Source organism: Molothrus ater, chromosome 6 (genome assembly GCF_012460135.2).
Source record: "Molothrus ater isolate BHLD 08-10-18 breed brown headed cowbird chromosome 6, BPBGC_Mater_1.1, whole genome shotgun sequence".
In the NCBI taxonomy this organism is placed as follows: domain Eukaryota; kingdom Metazoa; phylum Chordata; class Aves; order Passeriformes; family Icteridae; genus Molothrus; species Molothrus ater.
Window position 1 is genome coordinate 9,438,764 of NC_050483.2, and position 23,873 is coordinate 9,462,636.

Genomic DNA, 23,873 nt, shown 5'->3' on the forward strand with positions numbered 1-23,873 from the left:
AGTCACTGCCATTCCCACTTTTTTAGTTCTTTTCTTATTAATTTTAACATCCTGAGCTCCACAGATCTCTGCTGCCACACCATGACCTCGGGAATTAATATCACATCCACGTGCTGGCAACGTGAGATTATTAGTGTGAGAGATAAAACACGTTAATAATCACAAGGTGACATTAAAGCTAATGAAATCCAAATTAAAGTTAAGGCTTTGAAAAAGCAATTAACCCACTGAATCACAATGTGGTGGCAAAAGTGCATCTGGCACCTCCCAACACCCTCAAATCAAGACTGAATGGACATTTTCCTGGAAAACCTTCTTGGGCTAAAGACAAGCTATGAAATACCTGCAGAAATTTTAGGAGAACACCACACACAATATCCAACTAAATGACTCCAGAACAAGCAGGGCTTTGTGTGAAAGCAGCTGCTGAAGGCACACAAACAAGAACAATCCAAGGTGCTGGAAACAACAGGGAACATGTTCCAATGGCTTGCCAGGAAAGCTTGGCATTCCCAGCTCCCTGCTAGGAAATCAGTTCAGGGATAAATGATACAGAAACCAGGGATCTGCCTCAGAAAGCTTCCTCCTGTTCCCTTCCCTTGGCATTTCCTAATGGCAAAGGGAGCTGCCAGGTTAGGCTGACTGAGCAGGTTCCCAAAGGGAGTATTTTCCAGTTCCAAGTAATTTATACGGAATAAGACCAGAGATATCAGCACACAAGTGGTTTCCCAAAGTTCCAAACAGATTTTAAAGAGCAGGAAGCCAGCTAGGAAGCTCCACCTTTCCCAAGGACCACATTTACAGCAGGAAAATCACCTCTGCAAATTAAACTACTCCTGGAACGATTTCTGTGTCCACAGATCCCAAATCCTCTCATTTTCCCAAAAGGAGCGAGCCACGAGAGTAATCTTATCCCTAATTCCTGAACTCCAAAGAAAAAGTGCATTCCATGTTTTCCCAAAGTCAGAGGGCAGCCACTCTTAAAAATCTCCCTTTCCTGTGGCCACCTCCACAGCATGACAGGAGTCCCAAGGGTCGCAGGAAGAAAATCATTCCCCTGGATCATCTTTATTCTTGGACACAGTAGGAACTGAGTCATTGCCAAAGGATACTCTAACACATACAGGGCAAAAGTAACACAAGGAAAAACCCTGGGACTTTTCCAGATGGTTAAACTCCGCGTTGCCAGCACAAGCTACTAGGGAAAAGAAAACTGGATAAATAGGGAAGTTGAGAAACACACTTGTCCATGCTGCCCTCCTGGAAGGGACCACCTGACACAGGGAAGCTCCTGAGAGAACAAGGCACACATGCAGATTTCCAAAGGAACAATCCACGCGGCCACACTAACTGCACTACAGCGTTTATCCTGGGGCGACAGCCCAGTCACCACCACTCAAAGCTGCAACAAGGCGAGATTCTACAGCAAAACCAGGTATTTTAAGGCTTCACAAAACAGCTGGCAGGATCCACCTGAAGGAGGGAGTAAGGAAAGGACGGCTTTACCCATTTTCCATTTAAAGGTCGGCACCGGGATCCCGCGATTTGCTCAGCCTACACGTGGTGTGCCCACCGGGAAAGGCTCTTTTGTCCCCGAGACCACAGTGTCCCTGCAGGGATCCAGCAGCATCCCAGTGTTCCTCCGCAGCTTGCACTGGCAGGAATGTCACCTCCTTCATCGGGATCAACACCCTCGGCTCCGCTGCTGCCCAGATTGGCAGGGTGAGAGCCAAGTGCCCTCCCCTCCCACTCCTCCATGCCAGGCTCCAGCCAAATCCCATCGCCCTCGGCTCGGATTCCAAACCTTCAGTGCCGGCTGGGTTTTCTCCATGGAAAGGGACACGTGTTTAACACACAGAAAAACACCTCTGCCTACACACACACAGCGTGCTGCTGAGGGGATTTATGGAACAACTCCAGCAAGGCTGGGATTTAGAAGCACTTTTCCAGGTATGAACACACCTCTTCCTGCAAGAACTGAATTTAACAAAAAGCTGATTTTCTGCACTGGCCCGAAACCAGCAGCTGTGGGTTTCTGCACCCGTTTCATGGACTGAGACACACAAAAATGCACAACGCCTGCCCAGTAGGAGTGGGGCAGGACGACTTCAGCTTTCTGCCAGGATCACTGGGAGGAAAAGAGGAAAAAAGCCTCTTCCAAGATTAAGGGAGAGGAGAGAAGGAGGTGGAGTCCACATAAACCATGCTGATAACTGGAATCAGGCAGGAACGCTTGCCCGAACACAGAGGGCTCTCAAGGTACTGGAAAACACCTCCAAAGCTCCCACCAGGCAGAACAAGCCATCAGGCTCAGCCCTAAAGGTCCTGCTCCTGAAAAAGTGAGGACCAGGACTGGGAAAAGAGGTGCCACTGCCAAAAGCCAGCCCTGAATTCCCGTTAAATTGCCAGGAAACAATTAGCGGTAGGGCCACACCAGGGAAACACTTGCGGCCGATTGCAGCACCGGTATCGGCGACAGAAGAGGCACATAAACAGCAGATAACGGGGAGCAGATAACTCGAGTATCCCATTCCTTGGGGCCCCCTCCATATCCCACTCCTTAGGGACCCCCATATCCCATTCCCCAGCCCCTCCATATCACATTCCTTACGGACTCCCATATCCCACTCCCCAGCCCCTCCACATCCCATTCCTTAGGGACTCCCACATCCCATTCCCCAGCCCCTCCATATCACATTCCTCAGGGACCCCCACATCCCATTCCCCAGCCCCTCCATATCCCATTCCTTAGGGACCCCCACATCCCATTCCCCAGCCCCTCCATATCCCATTCCTTAGGGACCCCCACATCCCATTCCCCAGCCCCTCCATATCCCATTCCTTAGGGACCCCCACATCCCATTCCCAGCCCCTCCATATCCCATTCCTCAGGGCCACCCCGGCCCACGCGGAGCCCCCCGGGCCATGCCCGGCGCCTCTCACCAGAAGAACGTGTTGGTGCCGTCGTCGTACACCTCGGACTCGGTGCTGCGGCGGAGCCCGGCGCCGTCCCGCTCGGCCCCGGGGGTGCCGCCGTTGGGCTGCGCGGGGGGCGGCGGCGGCTGCTCCTCCAGCGCGGCCTTGCCCACGTTCCCGCCGTGCGCCCGCCGCTCGCCGCGCCTCATGGCGGCGGGGGGCACGGGCACGGGGCACCGGCGGTGGCGGGGGGACGCGGGCCGGGGCCGGGGCCGGCGGGGCCGCGGCGGGAGGGGCGGGGCGGGCGGGGCCGCGCGGCGGGAGGCGTGACGCGGCGTGCGCGCGACCCCGCGCCGGCGCGTGCGCAGGGCCCGGGGAGGGCGGGGCCGGGCCGGGCGTCATTCCGCCCCCGCCGTTGCCGTGGCAACCGCGCGGCCTCCCGACCTCCCCCCGCGCGACCGCCAGGAGGCGCCCTCAGGCGGAGCCACCGCCCCTCAGGGCGGGAGCCTGGGCCCCTCAGGGAGCCGGAGAGCGGTAATTAAACAAAATGTTTAAACAAAATGTCTGCGTTCCGCGCAGAACCCTCAACAGAACCCCGGAATAAAAGTGTCCTTTGCCAGGCTGCCCTGCGGCCCTCGAGTACCCCACGTTGGGTACCCCATGCCTTATGCTGTGGTTGTCCCGATTCCAGTGTCTTTGTGCGATGAAATGTTAAATATCTGTTAAATACGTGCGATTTGCTGGCGAAATAAAATGTGTTTTGTTTGGCAAAAGTTTTGTTCCCACCCAGAGGGTCTGGCCAGGGTTGGGGGTGCTTGCAGGGTGCCACTGTGTCCTTGGATCTGAAGAATTCCAAAATCCCTCAGCCCTTCCCAAATTACCTTGGTCAGGCTCCTCATCCGGAACGGGCCACGCTGATCCCAGACGGCAGGCACGGAGCTCCAGCTTTCTGGAAAGATCTTGGCATGGCAGCAAGCTCCGGGAATACTGTGTGGAGGGAAGGCAGAGTCCTGTGGGAGCAGAGAAATCAAACAGGGAAGGAGATTAGAGGAAACATTCACAGGATGGCAAATAATCAAGACAAGCTTTAAAGGTCCCTTCCCACCCCAAGCTATTCCATGGTTCTGTGAATTACAAATGTTAAGGAAATTAATCCACAAACACCAGAGGTTTATGTCCAAAAAGCAGACAGAGGAGTCCTTTCTGGCTTTATTCAAATAAAGGAAGAGGCCATGGGGCATTCCCCTGGGATCTCTCAAATTTTTGCAGGATGCAGCCTTCCTTTTTATCGCAATTTCCCTTCTCTCTTTCCCCATTGGCTGAGGTACTTGAGAGGTACAGACTTCCCAATACACCTGATACCAAAGATTTCCCTCTAATGTATAACCCACCCTTTCAATTTTTAATTCTTACAGAATTTAGGGGTTTTTCTTCCCCGTTGTTTCATCTCTCAATGTCTAATTTTGTTTATCAGCAAGCCTAGAGTTTATTTGTAAAAGCAAATATCTTTTTCCATTCATCAATCGGTGGAATCCTTCCCATTGTTTATCTCCCAGTCTCCCAGTGCTAGTTGTATCTACCAGCAGACCCACAGCTTGTTTGTAAAGACAAATCCGCCATTCTTCTCACATAGAACAGGGAGCAGGGTTAGACGGGACATTGGGAAGAATTCCTTCCATGTGCAGGGCTGAGGCCCTGGCACAGGTTTCCCAGAAAAGCTGTGGCTGCCCCATCCCTGGAAGCGTCCAAGGCCAGGCTGGAAAAGGCTTGGAGCAGCCTGGGATAGTGAAGGTGTAAGGGCCCATGGCAGGGGGTGGCACTGGACAGGCTTGGATGTCCCTTCCAGTCCCAAGCACTCCAGGATCCTGGGATTCTGTGGAATTACGGAGTGGCCACTGGAGGGCAGGAGCGGCCTGGGCGAGAAGCGGCCAAACGCCAGCTGAACACAGTGCTGGGACAGATAAAGGACATCTCTGTCTGCAGCACAATCCCCCCTCCAGCCTAAAACACATCCCGCACACCCCACGATGCCTTACGAGAGCTGGAGGCACTCACCTCGTTCCAAGAGACCGCAGAATATCCCGACTTGGAAGGGATCCATAAGGATCCGCCAGCCCAGCTCCTGCCCTGCCTGGACACCACAACAATCCCATTGTGTGCCTGAGAGCATTGCCAAACTCTCCTGGAGCTCTGGCAGCCGTGACCATTCCCTTGGAAGCCTGCTCAGTGCCTGACCACCTTCTGGGGGAAGAATCTTCTCCTAATATCCAGTCAAAGCCTTCCCTGCTTGGAATGAGCACCCAGTACTGTAATTACAAGCAGGGTTTCACCCCAGACCACATCCTCTGCTCTAACATTGACTGTAGCTCCAAGGATACCCATGGATCCAAACAGACCAGGATTTGGGTGACCAGCTTTATGAGAGAACACAGACATCTGCTGCCCTTTTAGCACCATCCTCAATCAGTGCCTCCCTGTCCAAAAGCATTGCTGCCAGGCAGGGGATGGACAGGCAGCCTCTATCCAGCCACAGTGGTTTCACACACAAAAGCCTTCAGCAGTCTCCTCAGGTGGGAATGACCATCTCCACATCCAGCCAGGACTAACAGCTCAGGGAGTGCTCCTGGAGCTTCCCTGCCAGTGCTCAGCGCAGGTCAAGGCGCTGCCCAAAGCAGCTGGACTCCAGTGGGTTCAGGTGTGTGACCAACCCAGCAGCCACAGAGCTGATCACATCCTAAATAATTTCCTCTGCTCCCACAGGGTGCGTGTGGCTCCATCCCCACTTTCAGCTTTTCCTGCTGCTGTACTCAGCCCCAGTCACCCGAGAGCAGCAAATGCAGGAGGGGAGGCAAGCACTGGAAGAGGGACAGCATCAACTTGCTCACCTGCCTTGCTGCAAATGCAGCCAAATCCTGCCCAGGCAAAACCAAATTCCTCCTAAACAGGAGCAGCAGCAGCATGGTCTCCTCTGAGCGCCATGAAAGATCCTGCAGGGGCTGGATACACCTCAGCCAGAGCCAACCTGCAGGTACAGACTCACCTTCCCCACTGGCTGTGACATCCATGGGCTTTGGGAACTGCTGCTGGGTGCATGACCTCCTGGGCTGTCCAGAGAGCTGAGCCCTACTCAGGAAGGAGGAGCAGGAGCATGGGAGGAGTGCCACAGCTGTTCCTCCCACAGATAACCCCATTTCCCTGGAGCACGGCAGCGCTCCCATTGCAAAGGCCTTTGCCCTGCTGGAAAGCACCACCTGACAGGGCTTCACTCTCTCTGGGTAAACACACACATTCTCCCAGAGATACAGCCTGTTCTCCACTCCCAGCTCATGGATAACCCCTGGGAGGCTAAAGGTCTGCCCACACCTTGGTTTCACACACAGCAGGATATTGGGAAGATAACTTATCCCCCCCAATAATCCCCAGGTCTGCTTTGACACCTGTTCAAGGCACTTGGCAAAGCCACAGGGTGATGGTGGCTTAACTGGGAGCGCCACTCTGGAAATGCTGGCTGTCTTTCCTAGCAGAACACTGCTGGATTACCACCCACAGGACTTGGTTTATTTTATAGCAGCCCACAGGGATGCTGTTGGAGGGCACAAGGGAATCCAGAGCAGTTACTGACCCTCCTGTTATTCCCAGGAAATGTTCTTCTTATTTGTAAATGAAAGTAACAAACCCCCCCTCCCCAAGAAAACAGGTGTAACGCAAGATCTGGCTTACATGTAACATTTTCACTCACTTTTTATAATAAGAGTTATTCCCTGTTCCAAGCCATAGGTCCAGATGGGCGTTGATTCTTTCCCCCTGCTCTGCTCAGGTAAGACCCTACCTGAATTCCTGCATCCATCTCCAGGATCCCCAGAACAGGAAGGACATCAACCTGTTGGGGAGAGTCCAGAGGAGAGACACCAAGTTGATCAGAGGGATGGAGCAGCTCTGCCATGAGGAAAGGCTGAGAGGATTGGGATTGCTCAGCCTGGAGAAGAGAAGGCTTTGGGGTAACCTGATTGCCCCTTCCAGTACCTGAAGGGAGCCTGCAAGGAAGCTGGAGAGGGGCTTTGGACAAGGGCTTGGAGTGACAGGAGAAGGGGAATGGCTTCCCACTGCCAGAGGGCAGGGTTAGATGGGACATTGGGAAAGAAATCCTTCCCTGTGAGGGTGCTGAGGCCCTGACACAGGCTGCCCAGAGAAGCCATGGAAGTGTTCAAGGTCAGGCTGACAGCACCATTACACATGGGAAGAAAACAGCACCCAACTCCCACAGCTGTTCTACCAACCAGCGAGGCGTCAAGAGGAGATTTCTAGAGCTTTCCAGAGCTTCTGTTAATATCTCCTTTTGGCCAGTTTATGGCACCTCCTGGGCATGTCACGGGGTGCCACACACAGCACTGGCATCACGAGGGGCGGAGGGGAAAGCAGCAGCGCCCTGGAGCTGGCAGGAGGAGCTCGGCACTGTTACCTGTGCGGGGCGGTTCTGGGCTTGCCACTCCTCTGGGCGAGGGTGAAGGGCAGCTCCCTCACCTCCTCCCGATATCTGCCCACTGCTAGGCACAGGCAGCTCCCTCCCAAGGCAGGCACGAGTGCCACACGGAAGTCACAGCACCACTCGGTTCACATGAGACCTCTGAGACCTCGGGCCAAGGAGCTGGGGAAGGAAACCACAGCCTGAGAGAGCCCAGGAGCCTCCAGCCCATCCTGCACGCCAGCCCTCTCCTTAGGGATCTGCCCCGAGGGGACAGAGGGGCACCAAGGAAGGATCTGCACCATGCAGGTAGGAACAGAAACTGCCCCGAGATTCCCAGGATGCTGCTTTTCAGCACCTCTGAGCACCTGTGGCTTGGAAACACAGGATACAGTAACCTCCAATCTCTACCACTCACCTGCTTTCAGCCTTTAAGGTACAAAATTCCTACCACAGGTGTGTGACAGGGAAAGCAGGGTGTGCTGCCGGTCCCATGCACCATCCCAAGGTGCAGTAGGATCACACTGGCCCCACATGCTGGTCCCAGAGCACGGATCAGGGGAGGATGGGATGGATGGAGCTTATGTAAACCTAGGCATGAGCATTGCAGAGGTGACAGCCCCAGGGGTTCCAGCAGCACCTGGAATACAGCAAGGGCAGAGGGGAATCTTTTTCTTCTCTAATTTGGAAGAAAAGATGTGGGTTTTTTTCCCTGGGGAAAGCCAAGCAAACTCTCCAAATTCAGTAGTAAAGGTACAGCTCTGTCTGTGCAAGCAAAGGCGGCTGTCCCACTTCTCAGCAAGCCCATGGGCTAAGGTGGAAGTGCTCCAAGGGAAGCTGAGTAAGAAACATCCTGGAGATAAAACCAATTTGATCATCTCAGTGTGGGTGAGGGAACCACCCAACCCCACACCAATCCATGACTGGAAAGGAAAACAAGGATGCCAGATCCTATCCAGGTCCTTGTCCTGAGTTACTCACACTTGTGACTGTGGACACAGCACAAGGGTGCCTGTGGCCATTCCCAGAAGGAACTTTCAGGGCAGTGGGTTACCTGGCCAGGGACAAGGACCAGTGGTACACCTTGGAGGCACAGAAACCCTTTTCAAGATGGAAATTCCTGCTTCCCATTGTGCCAGTCACTTTTACACCTTTGCACAGAGGCATGTCCACATCCTGTTCCACAGGGCAGGAAGGAGTGAAACAGAAACTGTCCTTCCTGAGAGCAAGGGATAGAGCCCAAGTGGCCTTACCTGCACCTGATCCTACCACCCTGTGAGGCCAGAGCACAGCAGCCACTGCCAGACAGCATCCCTAATTCCCAGGAAGAAACAATTACTTGTGAGAGTAGCAGTGATCCAAAGTCCCTGCCCTCTGAGGCTATCCCTGCCTTCCCATCAGGAACTGCAGCAGCAGGACAAGGGGGCTTCAAACTGCCAGAGGGCAGGGTTAGATGGGATATTGGGAATAAATCCTTCCCTAGGAGGGTGGTGGGGCCCTGGAATGGATTTTCCAGAGATGCTGTGGCTGTCCCATCCCCAGAAGTGTCCAAGGCCAGGCTGGAAAGGCTTGGAGCAACCTGGGCCAGTGGAAGGTATCCATGCTCATGGCAGAAGGTGAAACTGGACAGGCTTTAAGGTCCCTTCCACCCAAGCCACTCTGGAATTCTGGGATTCTATACACACCCCATATGGCCCCAAAAGCAAGCTGGGCACCTGCATGGCAGCCTGAGCCCCAGCAGCCACTGGGATGAATCCAACATCCCTTTTGTGAGCCCACCTTGCTAACCTCCCAGCCTCTTCCCAAGGAAGTGGATGTGCTGGCTGGGATGCTCAGATGCCCAAGCAGGACTGTGCCTACAGGTATTGGAGTTGGGAGCCACCTGGGAACAGAAGGTGTGATGCCAGCAGGTCCCTTCACTTGATCTTAAGCTTTACTGGGGACAGCAGCAGCAGAAGTGTGCCAAGGTGGCATTAGGAACACCCCAAAACATTCCTGTACCCAAAGGATGGCTTCCCCTCCGCATCCATCCCATTGGCAGGGAATTGCTGCAGGATGAGGCTGGTGCACAGAGGGGCTGAGAGAAACCAGCCAGGCAGGAATGAGCCAACACAACAGTGGAGAGTGTGCCAGGCCAGATCCATGCCAGCATCAGAGCACTGGCAGTGGGCAGATCCCTGAGAGGCTCCCACCCCCTCACTTCCCTGTGCCCAGAGAGGGGCTCAGACTGGGATACAAGGAACTGCTGCACCCAATCCTGCCCCCCACACCTGGCTAGAGCAGATGACAGCACCAGAACCCTCCCCCTGCCTCTTGCTATAAACTGGGGTACCTTTTATCTAAGAGAAGTTCTGGCTCTGGTTACAACAGCACCTCTGGGGGAGAGCACCCCTCTTCTCAAGCCTTCCCACTTGTCATTCTTGTCAGTCAGTCTCCTCAAGGCTCCTGTGCTCTGGCTGATCCATGTGAGCGAGCATCTGGCAGAGTATCTCAGCCCTTATCCCGGCCTCTCTGCTCCCATGGCCTCATTCTCCAGTGAAAGCTCAGGATGCAGATCTTACATCAGGGCACAGTTGCACCACCGTGGCTCTGCTGCCAAGATTACAGCTGGAGGAACTCGTCTGGCTGGCTGCTCTTTTAGGTCACAGTGTCTCTGGTGACACCAAGTGACAGTATCCCCATCCTTGGAATTCCCATTCTCCTTCCCGCCGCGGTGCTGTGTCACCTTCCCTTGGGAATAGCATCATAACTGTGGGGACACAGCACAAATCACACCAAAGGGTGGAAAAAAACCCCACAGGGACAGCTGATGGCTTCAGCTGAAGGAGAGCAGGGTTAGCCGGGATACTGGGAAGGAATTCTTCCCTGTGGGGGTGCTGAGGCCCTGGCACAGGGGGCACAGGGGAAGCTGTGGCTGCCCCATCCCTGGAAGTGTGCAAGACCAGATTGGAGCAACCTGGTCTATCGAAGGTGTCCCTGGGGGGACTGGATGGGTGTGAAGGTCCTTTCCAACACAAACCATGCCATGATGTTTGCTTTGTGCTCCCCCACATCTGCACCCTCGGGTGTCTGAGTGTAATTACCTGTAAGCAGGAAGGTGGGAGCTGCACAGTTGCTCTCTCCAGAGCCACTGACACACAGGAGGGGAACAGGCAAAAGCAGAGTTCAAGCAGTGCTTGGACAACACTCCTAGGCACATGGATGCTTGGGGTGGTCCTGTGCAGGGCCAGGAGCTGAATTCAATTATCCTTGTGAGTCCTTTGCAACTTGGGATATTCTATGATTTTATGATCAGTATCTCATCCTCCCCTCTGTCCCTTGGCTGCAGCCTGAGGCATCCAACATATTTTCCAAGGAATTTTTTCACCTGTTTTCCTGCAGAGTTGTGCCAGCCTCCAAGTGTCCGTGCTCCACTCTCCCTTTACTGGAATTTAAAACTACCTTCCCCACTGTCCCCAAAAAAACCCAAAAACCTGTGACAGGAACAACTGACAAATGAAAAGGCTGATTAAAGCCTGTAAAATCCACTGTAGCATGAAGAGAGAGGGTGAAAGGTAAACATTTCCCAGTACAAATATCAGGGCATCAGGTGAAAGAGCTGAGAGAGGCTTTTTCCCCTGGTCCAGATCCCTCACAGCCCCAGGGCACAGCTGGGCACGAGGAGTTCTAAGGGAGGCTGCACACCCTCCCAGGGCAGCAGTCCCTGCAGCATTCCTAAACACAAATCCCTGGCTGGCTTGGCCAGACCCCAAGCTGGTGATCAGGAGCATGTGGGAGAATGTTTCACACCAGCTGCTCTCACCTTCCTCCCTGGGCATCTCTTGGAGGCTGCTGGAAGAGGAAAACACGAGATCTGCCAGGGAGCCTGCTGAAGCCTTCCCTTCACTGGTTTTCTTTTCACCAGGATGAAATTCTGCTGACTCCCTGCAGGGAATCCCCTGCTGAGGACACGGACTCCTTTGCCTCCCCGGTAAGCTCAGCTCCTTCTGCATCTGCAGCCCAGCTCAGAGAGGGGACAAATCCCCATTTCCCCTGCTCATTCCCAGCTCCCCTCTACACAGCCACAATGAGGGTCCAAGCCTCTAAAGGCTGGAGCTGGGAAGGAGAGCTCTCAGCTTTCCATCCCTAATAATTCCCTGCTGGTTTTGTTGGCAGAATGAAGAGAAGTGGGATTTTGTCCTGGTGAGTGACATCCACGAAATGGGCAGTGAGAAGGAGATCAAGAGGAAAAAGTTCCTGGATGAGCTGAGCAAGAAGGGCTTCACCATCAAGGTGAGAGGCTCTGGGGGAAAAGGCAGCAGATACTTGGCTTGGCTTGGGCTCCTGCATCCCAGGAAACAGGAGAGGCTTGAAACATTGAGCTGTTCACTGCATCAGAGCTGGAAAATGACCCACTTGCTCAATCAATGGAGAAAGGCCCCAGCCCCAGGACTCACACAGCCCCCAGCCCTTCCAGCTCTTGCTCTTCCCTGCCTCTCTGGCTCTGTTTTAACAGCCCTTCTCTTCCCCTCACCAGAAAATCGAGGACACAAAGCTCTTTTATGGAGTCCGTGCCCCGCCGCACATCTTCTGGAAATACCAGTGTCTCCTGACAAACCCCAACAGCAGGCAGCAAAACTCCAGCACCTACCAGGACGTCCCAGTGACCACCAGGTGGGTGCTGAGCTGATTTCCAGCCTCCTGCATTCACTGTTCTCCACCCCAGCATCCATTTTCCAGCTTGGTTCACAGCTGTCTCAGCCTTTTCACTTACCACAGAACCTTCCTTCACCTCCCACATGCAAAGCTGATGGCTTCTCACTCCCCACATTCCTCCCTCCCTTGCTTCCCTGGATTTTAGTGCACACCTTGTCCCTTCTCTGCCCTGTTTTCCTGAGCCACACCACACAAGTCGGTATCCCAGAGCAGCCTTTAAGCAAAGTTTCTCCTTGTTCAGGATACGGGTTGTGCACTTCATCCTCCAGAACACTGTGACATCTGACTTAGGTAAGGGAATGGGGATCACAGGGGTGATGCTCAACCTGGATCTGCAGGAAGAATCCTGCCCAGGAATCCTGGGCACTGGCATCCCAGCTGCCTTGCCATCCTGGGAAGAATAGAAAAGGGGGGGAGCTCAGACAAGTCAATTTGCTGCTGCATCCAGAGGCTGGGAGATCTGGACTGCAGGAACCAGCAGCTCCTCTGCTCTGTCTCCCCAAAACCCTAAGCCTAACCCTTTCCCTTCTGCTCTGCTCCCAGAGAAGCTGCATGACCTGATGAAGAAGAAGGTGTTTGAGGCAGCCTTTCCCCTGCACAAGGTGAGGGTGAGCACACAGTGCCTGGGTGGAAAATCCAGGAGATGTGGAGGAGGAGCAGGATGGGGTGGGGGGGACCTGTGGGTGACTGGAGCTGCACAAAGAGCTCGCTGGGTGAAGGGCACAGCAAAGTTCCTGGCAGCTGCCCTGCAGCTGGGCAGGGCATTAAGGCTGCCCTGATGTTCCTGCATCCAACCAACTTCTCTGCTCTCCAGAAAGAAGAGATAAGGGAAATACTAAAGAAGAAGTGGGCTCGCTGGAGAGTTCTATTCAAGGAACAGCCAATTGAGCAGATCAGGTAACACAGGCACAAGAGGCAGATCTTTCTAACCAGGAGGTCCCAACTGAAACCCAGAGAGCTCAATGCCCTTTGCCAGGTTCCTGCATTGTCTTAAAAATCATTAGTTTGAATCTGGCTCTTCTCAGAAGCACTGGGCTGCCTCTGCAGCTTCCAAAGCTCTTAGCCTGAGGGTTTATCCCTGTGGCTCCAAGCTCCATCTGCTAATCCTGCAGCATCAAACACCCCCCTCGTCTCTGAGGACTGTAATGAACCTGTTTTAGTTTCCAGCCACATTCAGAAGGCAGAAGAGGTGGGAATGGAGCATCAGTGCTGCACAGCCAGCCTGAGGCTGAACTCGGGGCAGTAAAGGCAACATGGGGCTCCTACAACCACATGAAATCCCAGGAAAGAGCACGGCTCTTGTTTCTGAAAACTAACTCTGTGGGCAGGGGAGGGAGGGCAAAAAGAACGTGTTACTTTATAAACCTGCCGGGGGCTCGGGTAGAGAGGGGAGATCTTACAATAGAGGTGCACCTCTGACAACTGGCATGGGATGCAAGGCTCCCAGTCCCTCAGTCAGTAGATCATTTCTTATCCACAACTCCAACCTGCTCCCCACACCATAAAAACTGAGATACTGCCACCATGGGCATTTCCTAGTGACTCCCAAAATCTGATCTCCCACCTCACCTTTCCTCCTAGGTGCTATTTTGGAGAGAAGGTGGCCTTGTACTTTGCCTGGCTGGGCTGGTACACCTACCTGCTGATTTTTGCTGCCGTGGCTGGGCTGGCAACCGTGGCAGCTGGGGCTACTGTTTTCAGTTCCAGCCAGGTGAGGTAAGGCACTTGGGAATGCCAAATGCACATCCCATCCAGCTCTGCAGGTGGCTCTGAGGCACCCTTGTTCCCCTTGGCTTCTCTTCTCCTTTCTTCCAGCAAGGAGATCTGTGATGCCAACAACACCATCATGTGCCCGCTCTGCGACCAGAACTGCTCGTTCTGGCTCCTCTCTGACACCTGCACCTATGCCAAGGTAGGGAACCCCCTTTCCAGGGCAGGGTAAAGGATGGGGAAACACTCCCAGCTCATGCTGCTCCCACATCACCAAAAAGAAGCCCCACCCCAGATCGTTTTGCCCTCCTGTAGCACCTTTACCTGTCTCGGGGGAGATGAGCATGCCAAGACCCTGAGGTACCACAGGCCCTGCACCTCAGTGCCTCATCACACTCCTCCCTCATCTCTTCCAGGTCACTCACATGATTGATAATGAGGCCACGGTGGTGTTTGCCATGTTCATGGCCATCTGGGGTAGGTGTCCATGCCTGGGTGCCCAGCATGTGTGGTTGGGAGAGGGAGCAGAAGGTGGAAAAAGAAACACCAACACAGCTTCACCCTTTGGGAGAGGTTTATATATCCTCCACTTCCAGAGCCTTCGGCTCCCCTTCCAGACACAGTAAGAGACAAAAACACCCTGGTGATATCCTCCAACTCCCCAAATATTCCTTTTACCTGAAGCTTGTCCTACCTGAAGCTTCTGCTCAGCATAGCCTCTCCAAAGGCACCCAGCAATTTTCCAGCAGCTGCCTATAAATGGCCACAACCACAGGATGGAGGGGCCTCCAGACTCCTCCTCCACATTCCCAAATCACTGCAGGGCCCTGTGGGATGATGGGATCCCATCACTGCCTTAGTTACACACCCATCTGGCTTTTCCACAGCCTATTCCCTGACCAGCCACCTCGGGAGTGGGCTGGGTGTCCCACCTGCAAAGCCATGGCACAGTCCTGAGTGTGGGCTGGCTCACACAGGGACACAATCAGAAGCATCCATCCAATTAACATAAGGGGTGGTTGGAATTGGAGAGGTGTAGCCTTGCCAGGGAGCAGTGCAGGACCCCCATTCCACCTGAAAAGTGACTTATCCCAAATTCCCTCTGGACACACTAGACCAGGCCAGTGAAAGCTCACCTGCACCATCCCTGTTCCCTCACTGTCCAGGGCCCTTCCAGGTCACCAAGGCACAGAGGGGACTGCCTGTCCATGGGCCAAGGGCAGTCCAGGCTGGTTTGCCAGCAGGTTGGATGTGATGTGACTCTCTGGGAGACAGAGGGGTGGCATTCAGAGCCATTCCTAAGTGTCACTGCACTTTCTCCTTCCCAATCCAGCCACTGTATTCCTGGAGCTGTGGAAGAGAGAGAGAGCCAATGTGGTCACCAGCTGGAACCTGTATGGGTGGGATGAAGAAGAGGTGAGGACATCATCTTTCCTGCACAGTGCTTCCCCTTTCAGGGCAGGAGTCACCTGGATCTCTAAAAGACACATCAGAGGGGTCCCTTGCCCAGACTGAACTCAATCAGGCTTGGCCTGATTGTGGGTTGGGTGCTCACCCCTGTCCTTCTCCAGCACTGCTCATCCCATATGTCCACTGACACAAGTGGCACAAAGCACTGCTGGGTCCTTTCTTTCCCATTTTTGACTTGAATATATAATTTTTTGAAGGAGGAGCTGGCTCTGCAGCTGATCAACAACCCCCAGCACGAACCCCGGCTGTACCAGCACTCCTACCTGCGCAGCACCATCGTCCTCATCTTGGCCCTGCTGATGGTACGTGCCAGCTGACAACAGGAACATTTGGTTTAAGGGCACATGGACAAAGGAGCAAAGGCGCAGATCAGGTTTTTGGGACGCTTCCATGCCCATCACAAGGATCCTGGGGCTTCCTCATGCTCACACCTCACTGTGCTGACAGCAGGGGCCACCCACCCTTCGGGGACCGGGGCTGAAGGCTCTGCTCTTGCAGTGAGGATCAAAGCAGTGACATGGAGAGCAGGAAGATACAAATTCCAATGCACTTGTCCCTGCTGTGGGTCAATGGAGACTGGCTCAGGTGCAGACATAGAATCCTGGAATCACAGAACGTTAAGGCTTGGAAGGGACCTTATTTAGTCCCAAGCCCCATGCCATGGGCAGGGACATCCCCACTACTCCAGGTTGTTCAAGGCCTTGAACACTGCCAGCGTTGGGGCATTCACAACACCCCTGGGGAGCCTGTTCCAGTATCTCCCCACCCTCACAGGGAAGAATTTCTTCCTAACATCCAGCCTAAATTTCCCCTCCTTCAGTTTGTACCCGTTACTCCTTGTCCCATCACTACACCCACCTCACAAACTTGTCGGCCTCCACCAAAGGGCCCTGGTTTGCCTTTGAGGGCACCATCAGGGGCGATGGAGCACTGCCCTGGGTGGCTCCTGAGCCCTCCTGTCCCTCCCCACAGATCATGGTGCTGATTGGCATTGCCCACGCACTCGTCATCTACCGGGCGGTGGCCGTGGCGGTGTTCACGCAGAGCGACACGAGCCTGCTGAGCAAGCACGCCGACATCGTCGCCGTGATGACGGGGGCAGTGCTGCACTACCTCACCATCATCATCATGACCAAGGTGGGGAGACACACAGCCTGCCTGGCAGCGTTTCCCCATGGCCAACTCCCGCCCTGCTCATCGTATCCCTCTGTCCTGCAGGTCAACTGGAGCGTGGCCCTCTTCCTCTGCGACCTGGGTAAGGGAAATAAAGGGGGTGTGTCCCACCTGCAGCGCCCAGCCAGCCTCCCATCCCCTTCCCTGCCTCCACCAGCACAAGGCGATTTCCAGCCAGCTCCAGACAAGGGGGCCAGCAGCCCCCAAGGACACACTCACCTGTGCCCACATGCTGTCCCACAGCCAGCTCTGCAGGGCTGAGACCTGGCCTGAGCAGGAAGTCATCCCAGCTCCAGGAGAGGTCACAACATGAAATTCCTCTCAGCTCTAAGGCCCTTTCTCCCTCAGCTCATGGCTCTGAGGGACCTCCCTGCTTGGCTGGACTTACCTCCCTCAGAGGGCTTGCGTGGAGGGCAGGGAAGACTTCATGAGTGGCAGATGCCCTTTGGACCTTCAGAGCTGTGGTGGCGCCCATGGGGGAGCAGGGCAAGGTCCCACTGCTCTATGAGCAAGCCACTGGGCATTGTTCCCTTTCCTAGAGAAACCACGGACCTTCTCCCAGCGTGAGAACAGCTTCACTGTGAAGATCTTCCTCTTTCAGTTCTTCACACACTTCTCCTCACTCATCTACATCGCCTTTTTCCTGGGACGGTGAGTGGAGAACACCGGGCAGCCAGGGTTGGGGATGGCTGTTCCTGACTCTCCCCAGGGTGTACGGACAGCCCAGCCCCTCTGCCCTCCCCACCAGGCACAGGGGCCCCATCTGGGACTCAGGAGGGCCATGACCCCATGGGTGTTACTATTGCTTTCTTGCTCAGGGTCAATGGCCACCCAGGGCACTACGTGCGCATCGCTGGCCACTGGAGGCTGGAGGAGGTGAGGCACCCCCTCTCTGACCCCACAAACAACTCCTCCTCTTCCTTTCCCTACTGCCCAGGCAGCCTCTGGGAAGCTCATCTTCCTCCCATAGCACCTGCCAAGGGTCCCTCGGGCCCAGCCACCCTGCTTGCAGGGCACTACCCCTGCCTTGTTGTCCCCTGCAGTGCCACCCTAGCGGCTGCATCACCGACCTCTTCATCCAGATGGCTGTCATCATGGTGCTCAAGCAGACCATCAGCAACATCATGGAGTATCTCATCCCGTAAGCTCCCCACATGGGCACTTTCCACAGAGAGGAGCCCTGGCCTTCTTCCTTTTCCCCTTCCTCCAGGGATGTGCTGGCAGCAGCCCAGCCCTGCTGTCCTCTGCAGGCAGCCACACAAATCCCTCTCTCCCACTGCAGCTGGATATCCCACCAGCTGCGGAAGAAGAAAAAGCACCCCCAGAGGAGAAGTCTGATGTTAGGAGAGGAGGAGGAGGCAGAGGACCCCTGCAAAAGGCAGTGGCTGAATAACTATGAACTCAACGAGGTCAATGTCTTCAGCTTGTTCAACGAGTACCTGGAGATAGGTACGTGGGGCAGATCCTTGGCTGGGGAGTGATGGATGCTAGGGAGACCATACACAGGCAAGGAGCCACAGCTCCACACCCAGCCCCGCTCTGAGAGCCCTGGGACACCAAGATCATTCCAAATGAGAGAGCAAGCAACTGTGCTAGCCTTTGGGCCTGCCTCAGACCTCCTCTCCTTCCAGGGCCACAGCTGTAACCCCAGGGTGTGCCTGTGCCTGGCTGGCTCCACTACCCCCACAGATCCCACTCTCTGACAGCCCTGTGAGAGCTGGGCATCCCCAGGATGTGGCTATATCCTCTTCCACCCCTCTGACCCAAGCCACAAAGCAGGACAAACCCAAGCAGAGGGGGACATCCCCTCTGTGGTGGCTTCACTCCAGCACCTGTGTTTGCCCTCCGCAGTGATCCAGTACAGCTTCACCACCATCTTCGTGGCAGCCTTTCCCCTGGCCCCGCTGCTGGCCCTCATCAACAATGTCATCGAGATCCACATGGACGCCATCAAGATGATGCGGCTGCGCCGGCGCATGGTGCCCAGGAAGGCCAAGGACATCGGTGAGAGGGGTCCTGCCAGCACCAGCCCAAGCCCCCCACAGCCCTGGGACAGCACAGGGGGAGCCATGGGTCAGAGAAGGACAAGCTGCTTAGACTCTGCCAGAGGCTGAAGTGCAGCTTGGAGGCTCCTTGCTTGACCTGGCCATGCTAAAGCTGTCCCTGAGCTGGAATGGTGGCAGTGAGACCTCACCTGCTGCTCCTCTCCCACAGGGATCTGGCTGCAGGTCCTAGAGGCCATTGGCATCCTGGCTGTCATTGGGAATGGGCTGGTGATCGCCATCACCTCCGACTTCATCCCCGTGCAGGTCTACAAGTACATGTACAGCCCCTGCACGAGGGAGAACCACACCAGCATGGAGTGAGTTCAGCTCTGAGACAGTCCCTGCCCACAGCATCCCCACGGCCCTGTACCCACAGCCATGTCCCCTCCTGCCTCAGTGCCACCACTGCAGGAGCACAAGACAGCTCAGCTGTCCCCCAAAGCAAGGTGGGGGGGAAAGGGGGACATTCCCACATGGCATCATCACATCATCCCTGTAATGGGTAAACTGACTGGAAAGAGCAGTGTGTAACACTGGAGAGCTACAGGATTCCCAGGATGCAAGCACGTGCTCTCTCCTGCCCTCCCTCTGTTTCTCTAAGCCTTGTCAGACTGACCCAATTCAAACTGGGCAGAAACCTCTGAGCCCTCCACTTCCACCAGGCTTCGTGTAAGTGGGCAGTGAGAGCCCCAGGTGGGTTCTGCTTCCCCAGAACCAGATGAACAACCCCTGCTCAACCTGCTCCTTCCCCACAGCTGCTCCACTGGGTACATCAACAACAGCCTCTCCGTATTCCAAATCCAGGACTTCGAGCCCCACACTAAGGTGCTGCCAGAATTTAAAGGGGAAAGGATCAAGGAGTGCAGGTAAGAGCAGCCCCCTGCCACCCCCTGTCCCTCACTGTGACATCCAGGCCAGAATGGAAGGGCCTGGGCTGGCACTGACGGAGCTGTGCTGCAGGTACCGGGATTACCGCAATGCTGACGACTACACCTACACCATCCAGTTCTGGCACATCTTCGCAGCCCGGCTCGCCTTCCTCATCCTCTTCGAGGTGAGCACCCAGGGAGGCAGGAGAGGGCTGGGAAAGGGGTTGGATCACTGCCTCGTGCCCGGGCTGGGAGCCCCTGACTGCCTTTGCTTCCCACAGCACGTGGCTCTGTGTGTGAAGTTGATCGCAGCCTGGTACATCCCCGATGTGCCCCAGAGGGTCAAGAATAAAATTCTGACGGGAAAACACGAAAATCTCCGTAATGAACTGAGGTGGGTGATTCCCTGGAAGGTGCCAGGGGTTGCCAGGTTTCAGGATCTCTCTGCTCTGGAGCCCCTCTTCCTTCAGAAAAAGAGAAGCCCCAAGTTAAAACAAGAAGCAATTTTGACCAGGGAAGGACTTGGTTTAATTTTTCCATCTAAACTTTGTTTAAAGAGAAAGGATTAAGTATTTCTGCAGGAAACAGAACCATTGTAGGTGCCCCAGTGCTGCTGTCCCATACAGACTAAGCCCTGCTCTGGGAAGGGCTCAGCCTGACCCCTCTCCATGGCCACCCTGCCCCAACTCCCACCCATAATCCTGATGGGAGCAGATGGTGGGATTCAGGAAACACCTGCACCTTGGTTTGGAAAAACAGGTGTGTGCTAAGGAAGGCAGGAGCCTTCCTTGAAATGGCAAATGTCAACCCCCTCCCTCCAAATTATTATAATTTTGAAATTAAAGGGCTCTCAGGCAAAGATATGGGAATAGGAATAACAGTTCTTTAACGGGAAAACTAAAAATACAAATGTCATAGTACAAAACGAAAACAAACCACTGACAGAGTCAGAATATGACCTGACCCCCTGTGGGTCAGGGTGCTGGTAGCAGGCCCATTAAAGGGTGGCTGCAGCCTTCCTGAAGTGCCAGCTGTGGTTCTGTTGGAGCAGGGATCATGTAGAATGGTGGAGTTTTCCTCTGAAGGTCCAGCAGTGGTGTAGATAGGCCTGGTCTTCCTCTGGGAATGCAGTGGAGAAGAAAGCTCCTCCTCTGGGAATCCAGTGGGAAAAGGGGGGCTGTTGTGTTCTAAATCTCTGATTATATCCAGGTGGGAATGCTTGGCTCCTCCCCCTGGGCAGAGCATCTCCCAATGGGATGATGTAATTTTAGCAGTCATGCAATGAGATTCAATGGCCCATTAACAAAGATATTTCCTGGAGGGAGGATTGGTTGTGGAAGAGATAAAGAAAAACTGCCCAATTAACAGAAGATAACTGCCCCACCTCTAAGAGATGGCAAATAGAATACCCCACTGACATCTTTCAAACTAAGACAACCTGTCATGGTTTGACGTTGGCCAAACTCCAGGCACCCACAAAGGCCACTCACTCACCCTCCTCTGCCACAGCTGGACAGAGAGAAAAAAATAGCAAAAGGTTCATGAGTTGAGATAAGGACCAGGAGAAAACACTCCAGGGGCCAAACAGGCTCAACTTAGAAGTACCAAGTGAATTTATAACTAACAAAATCAGAGGACGACACTGAGAAGTAAAATAAGCCCTTAAAACACCTTTGCTTCCCCCAACCCTTCCCTCCTTCCCACCGACAGTGCAGAGGACAGGGCATGGGGGTTTTGGTCAGTTCATCACCCGAGGTTTTCTTCCACTGCTCAGGAAGACGAGTTCTTCCCCTGCTACACCATGGGGTCCCTTCCCACAGGAGAGAGTTCTCTGCAACCCTCTCCACCACGGCTCCAATCTCACGAGCAGGAATCCTCCCAAAACTGCTTCAATGTGAGTCCCTCCCATGGGCACGCAGTCCTCCCAAAGCTGCTGCGGTGTGGGTCACTCTTCCACAGGCTCAGTCCTTCAAGGACAGGCTGCTCCAGCTTGGAAGCAGGGGCCCCTCCCTCCACCAGGTTTCCCCTGGATCACAGCCTCCTCCAGGCACCCACCTGCTCCAGCCTGGGCATCTCCTCCACGGGTTGCGGGTGGACTTCTGCATCCCCTGTGGATCCCCATGGGCTGCAGGGACACAGCTGCTTCACCGTGGTCTCACCACAGGGATCTCAGCTCCAGCGCCTGGAGTGGCTCTTCCCCCTCCTTCTGCACTGACCTTGGTGTCTGCATGTTTCCCTCACATGTTCTCACCTCCTCCTCTTCTCTGGCTTGCAAAAAAACCTGTGCCCCTTTTTGTTTTTATTTTCCTCTTAAATACGTTATCAACATCTCCATCTCTAACTAGCCCAGCCTTGGCCAGTGGCATGTCCATCCCCAGAGCCATCAGGGATTGGCTGTGCCAGACAGGGTGGAAGCTTCCAGCAGCTTCTCACAGAAGTCACCTCTGTGCCCCCACACTACCAAAACCCAGGCTGTGCAAAACCAGCCCAACACCACACTGTCACAGCTTTCCATCTCTGCCTTCCTACTGACTGTGGGATTTCCCACAAACACGGGTTCCCCACCAACAGCCTGTCATTCTTTCTCCATCTATTTTGGGGAAGAGGCCCTGTTCCTACTGGGAGTGTTTTCCCACACCTCCCAGCTCAGACAGTTCCCTTCCCAACGCCTCTCTCCTCTCTCCCCAGCACGGCAGAATACTCCACCGAGGTGTAGCCACCGCCCACCAAGAAGAACACGGACTCGAGCCCCTTTCCCAGCCTGGCAGTGCCAGGGGTGCCGGATGAACCCCAGGACACGGTGCCACGTGTCCCACCTGGGACTGAGCTGGGAAGTGATGACAAGACAGTGGCTTCACAGGAGCAGGCTGCTCTCTGACTCGGGAAGGAAGGATGCTGTGGCAGAGCCGGGATGTGCCTCCCCGGCACGGGGAGTGGCTGGGACAGAGCCGTGGCGCTGGGGACAAGCCCAGGGGCAGCACCAGGATGCTGTGCCGCAGGACATCACCTGGGTCCTTGTCACTCACTTCCTTAAGCACAGGAAACACTGCTGACCTCGTTCCAGGCTCCATCTCCAGCCCTTTTGCTGCACTTTGGCCTCTTTTTCCACTGCCTTCCGTGACCTCCTCACTCTCGCACCACCGGGGCACTTGAGTCCCTCTTTCCCCGAGCTCCTCCCCGTGTGTCAGGACTCCCACACGGCTGCAGCTCCCCCGGCTGTCTCCATGGACGCGGCTCCACGGTCACCGGGAAAACGCCGCTGTTATCTCGCCTCTAGCTCCGGGCTCAGCCGGGTCCTGAGAGCTGTTCCTGGCTCAGCTGCCACCAGCCATCGGTAAATAAATGCAGCACCCACGTGGACAACCGCCTGGTATTGCTCCTGCCTTACTCCTCTGCCACCCCAAATCATCCCCCAAAACTTTTCCTTGTCTTCACGGGGACAAAATCACAGTAGGTGTCGGCTGCAGTGCCCACTCTGAGGGCTGTGTGGGAGCTGGCTGGTGGGACACCAGGACTTGGCCATGCACAGTGGGAATGCAGCCTGGTAAACGTGCCAGGATAATGGAAATACCTGGGGAAATGGGAAAAGCACAGGAAATCCCAAATGATAGGCTTATCCCACCTTTTCCTCTAGAGACATCACTACTGGCTGGCCCCCCTACTCCAGACAGAACGAGTTTGTCTGCAGCAGGAACAGGGTGACACCCCAGGACTGGACAGGTGCCACAGCTCAGGGGCTCTGACAGGGGACCCCAGAAGCAGAAGTGGGGGGCAGCCCCCTCCTTTCCCCCAGTAGTGACCCCAGCCTGGCTGGACACCACCCTGGCACTGCCCCTGTCCCACGGGGGTCCTGCCACAGACACTTCCCAAGGTGTCAGTCCTGGGGGCTGTGCCCTGGAAGTGACACACCCCAGGCAGGACTGCAGGGAAAGGCACCAGGGTTAACTCGGCCCCAAAACCTCGCTCCCAAGAGCATGGAAAGCCACAAACAACCCCACAGGGAACAGAAAGGAGCTTGCTGAGCCCTCAGGCTTGTCCTGGTTTTGCACCATTGTGACCAAAACTGGATCTGCTCCTCCATGTAACTTACCTACCACAGGGATAACCCTGATGGACAAGAAAGATCTTATCAGCTCCTGGTTTGCTCCCAAGCCTCCCCACACCCCTGCCATCCCCACGACCTGGGCATCTTCCATGCAATCCTTCACCATCCCACAAATCCAACAGATTTACACTGGATTTTCCAGCTGATGCGTCACGTTGTCCATGAGAAGTGGGCAGCCCTCAAAAAAGGCTGCTCCAATACCTGCTGCTCCAAACACACACAGCCAGTGGCAGGAGCAGGGGATTCTCCCCAGAGATGCCAGCAGGGATCTGTCCCTTTCCCTCTCACACCAAGCCAACAGCACTGGTAGCTTATATCCTAAACAATGAGGAGTCAGAGTCTGGGTGTTTCTCCATGGGAACAGGCCCAGAGTCCAACCTGTGACCTGTACCTGTTTATTTATATATACATAGTTATTCAATATAAAT

General features: G+C 54.8%; 2 protein-coding genes across 2 annotated transcripts in view; one reads left to right on the plus strand and one right to left on the minus strand.

The window, feature by feature from the left end:
* Positions 1–3,181, minus strand: part of PTDSS2 (phosphatidylserine synthase 2) — a 29,602-nt gene extending 26,421 nt beyond the window's left edge. The window contains exon 1 of the mRNA XM_036384752.2: positions 2,944–3,181. Coding sequence (XP_036240645.1) covers positions 2,944–3,125 — 182 coding nt within the window. The 5' untranslated portion in view covers positions 3,126–3,181. The remainder of the gene's footprint in view (positions 1–2,943) is intronic.
* Positions 3,182–5,893: 2,712 nt separating this feature from the next.
* ANO9 (anoctamin 9) lies at positions 5,894–22,056 on the plus strand. Its single transcript, XM_036383671.1, has 24 exons — positions 5,894–5,944; positions 11,283–11,348; positions 11,534–11,650; positions 11,895–12,031; positions 12,315–12,364; positions 12,617–12,675; positions 12,888–12,970; positions 13,655–13,789; positions 13,889–13,985; positions 14,200–14,260; positions 15,117–15,199; positions 15,451–15,555; positions 16,226–16,390; positions 16,472–16,508; positions 16,966–17,077; positions 17,245–17,302; positions 17,470–17,567; positions 17,709–17,875; positions 18,278–18,430; positions 18,641–18,788; positions 19,227–19,337; positions 19,432–19,525; positions 19,622–19,734; positions 22,029–22,056. Exons 1-24 carry the CDS (start codon positions 5,894–5,896, stop codon positions 22,054–22,056), a joined length of 2,328 nt encoding a protein of 775 aa, XP_036239564.1.
* The last annotated feature ends 1,817 nt before the right edge of the window (positions 22,057–23,873 follow it).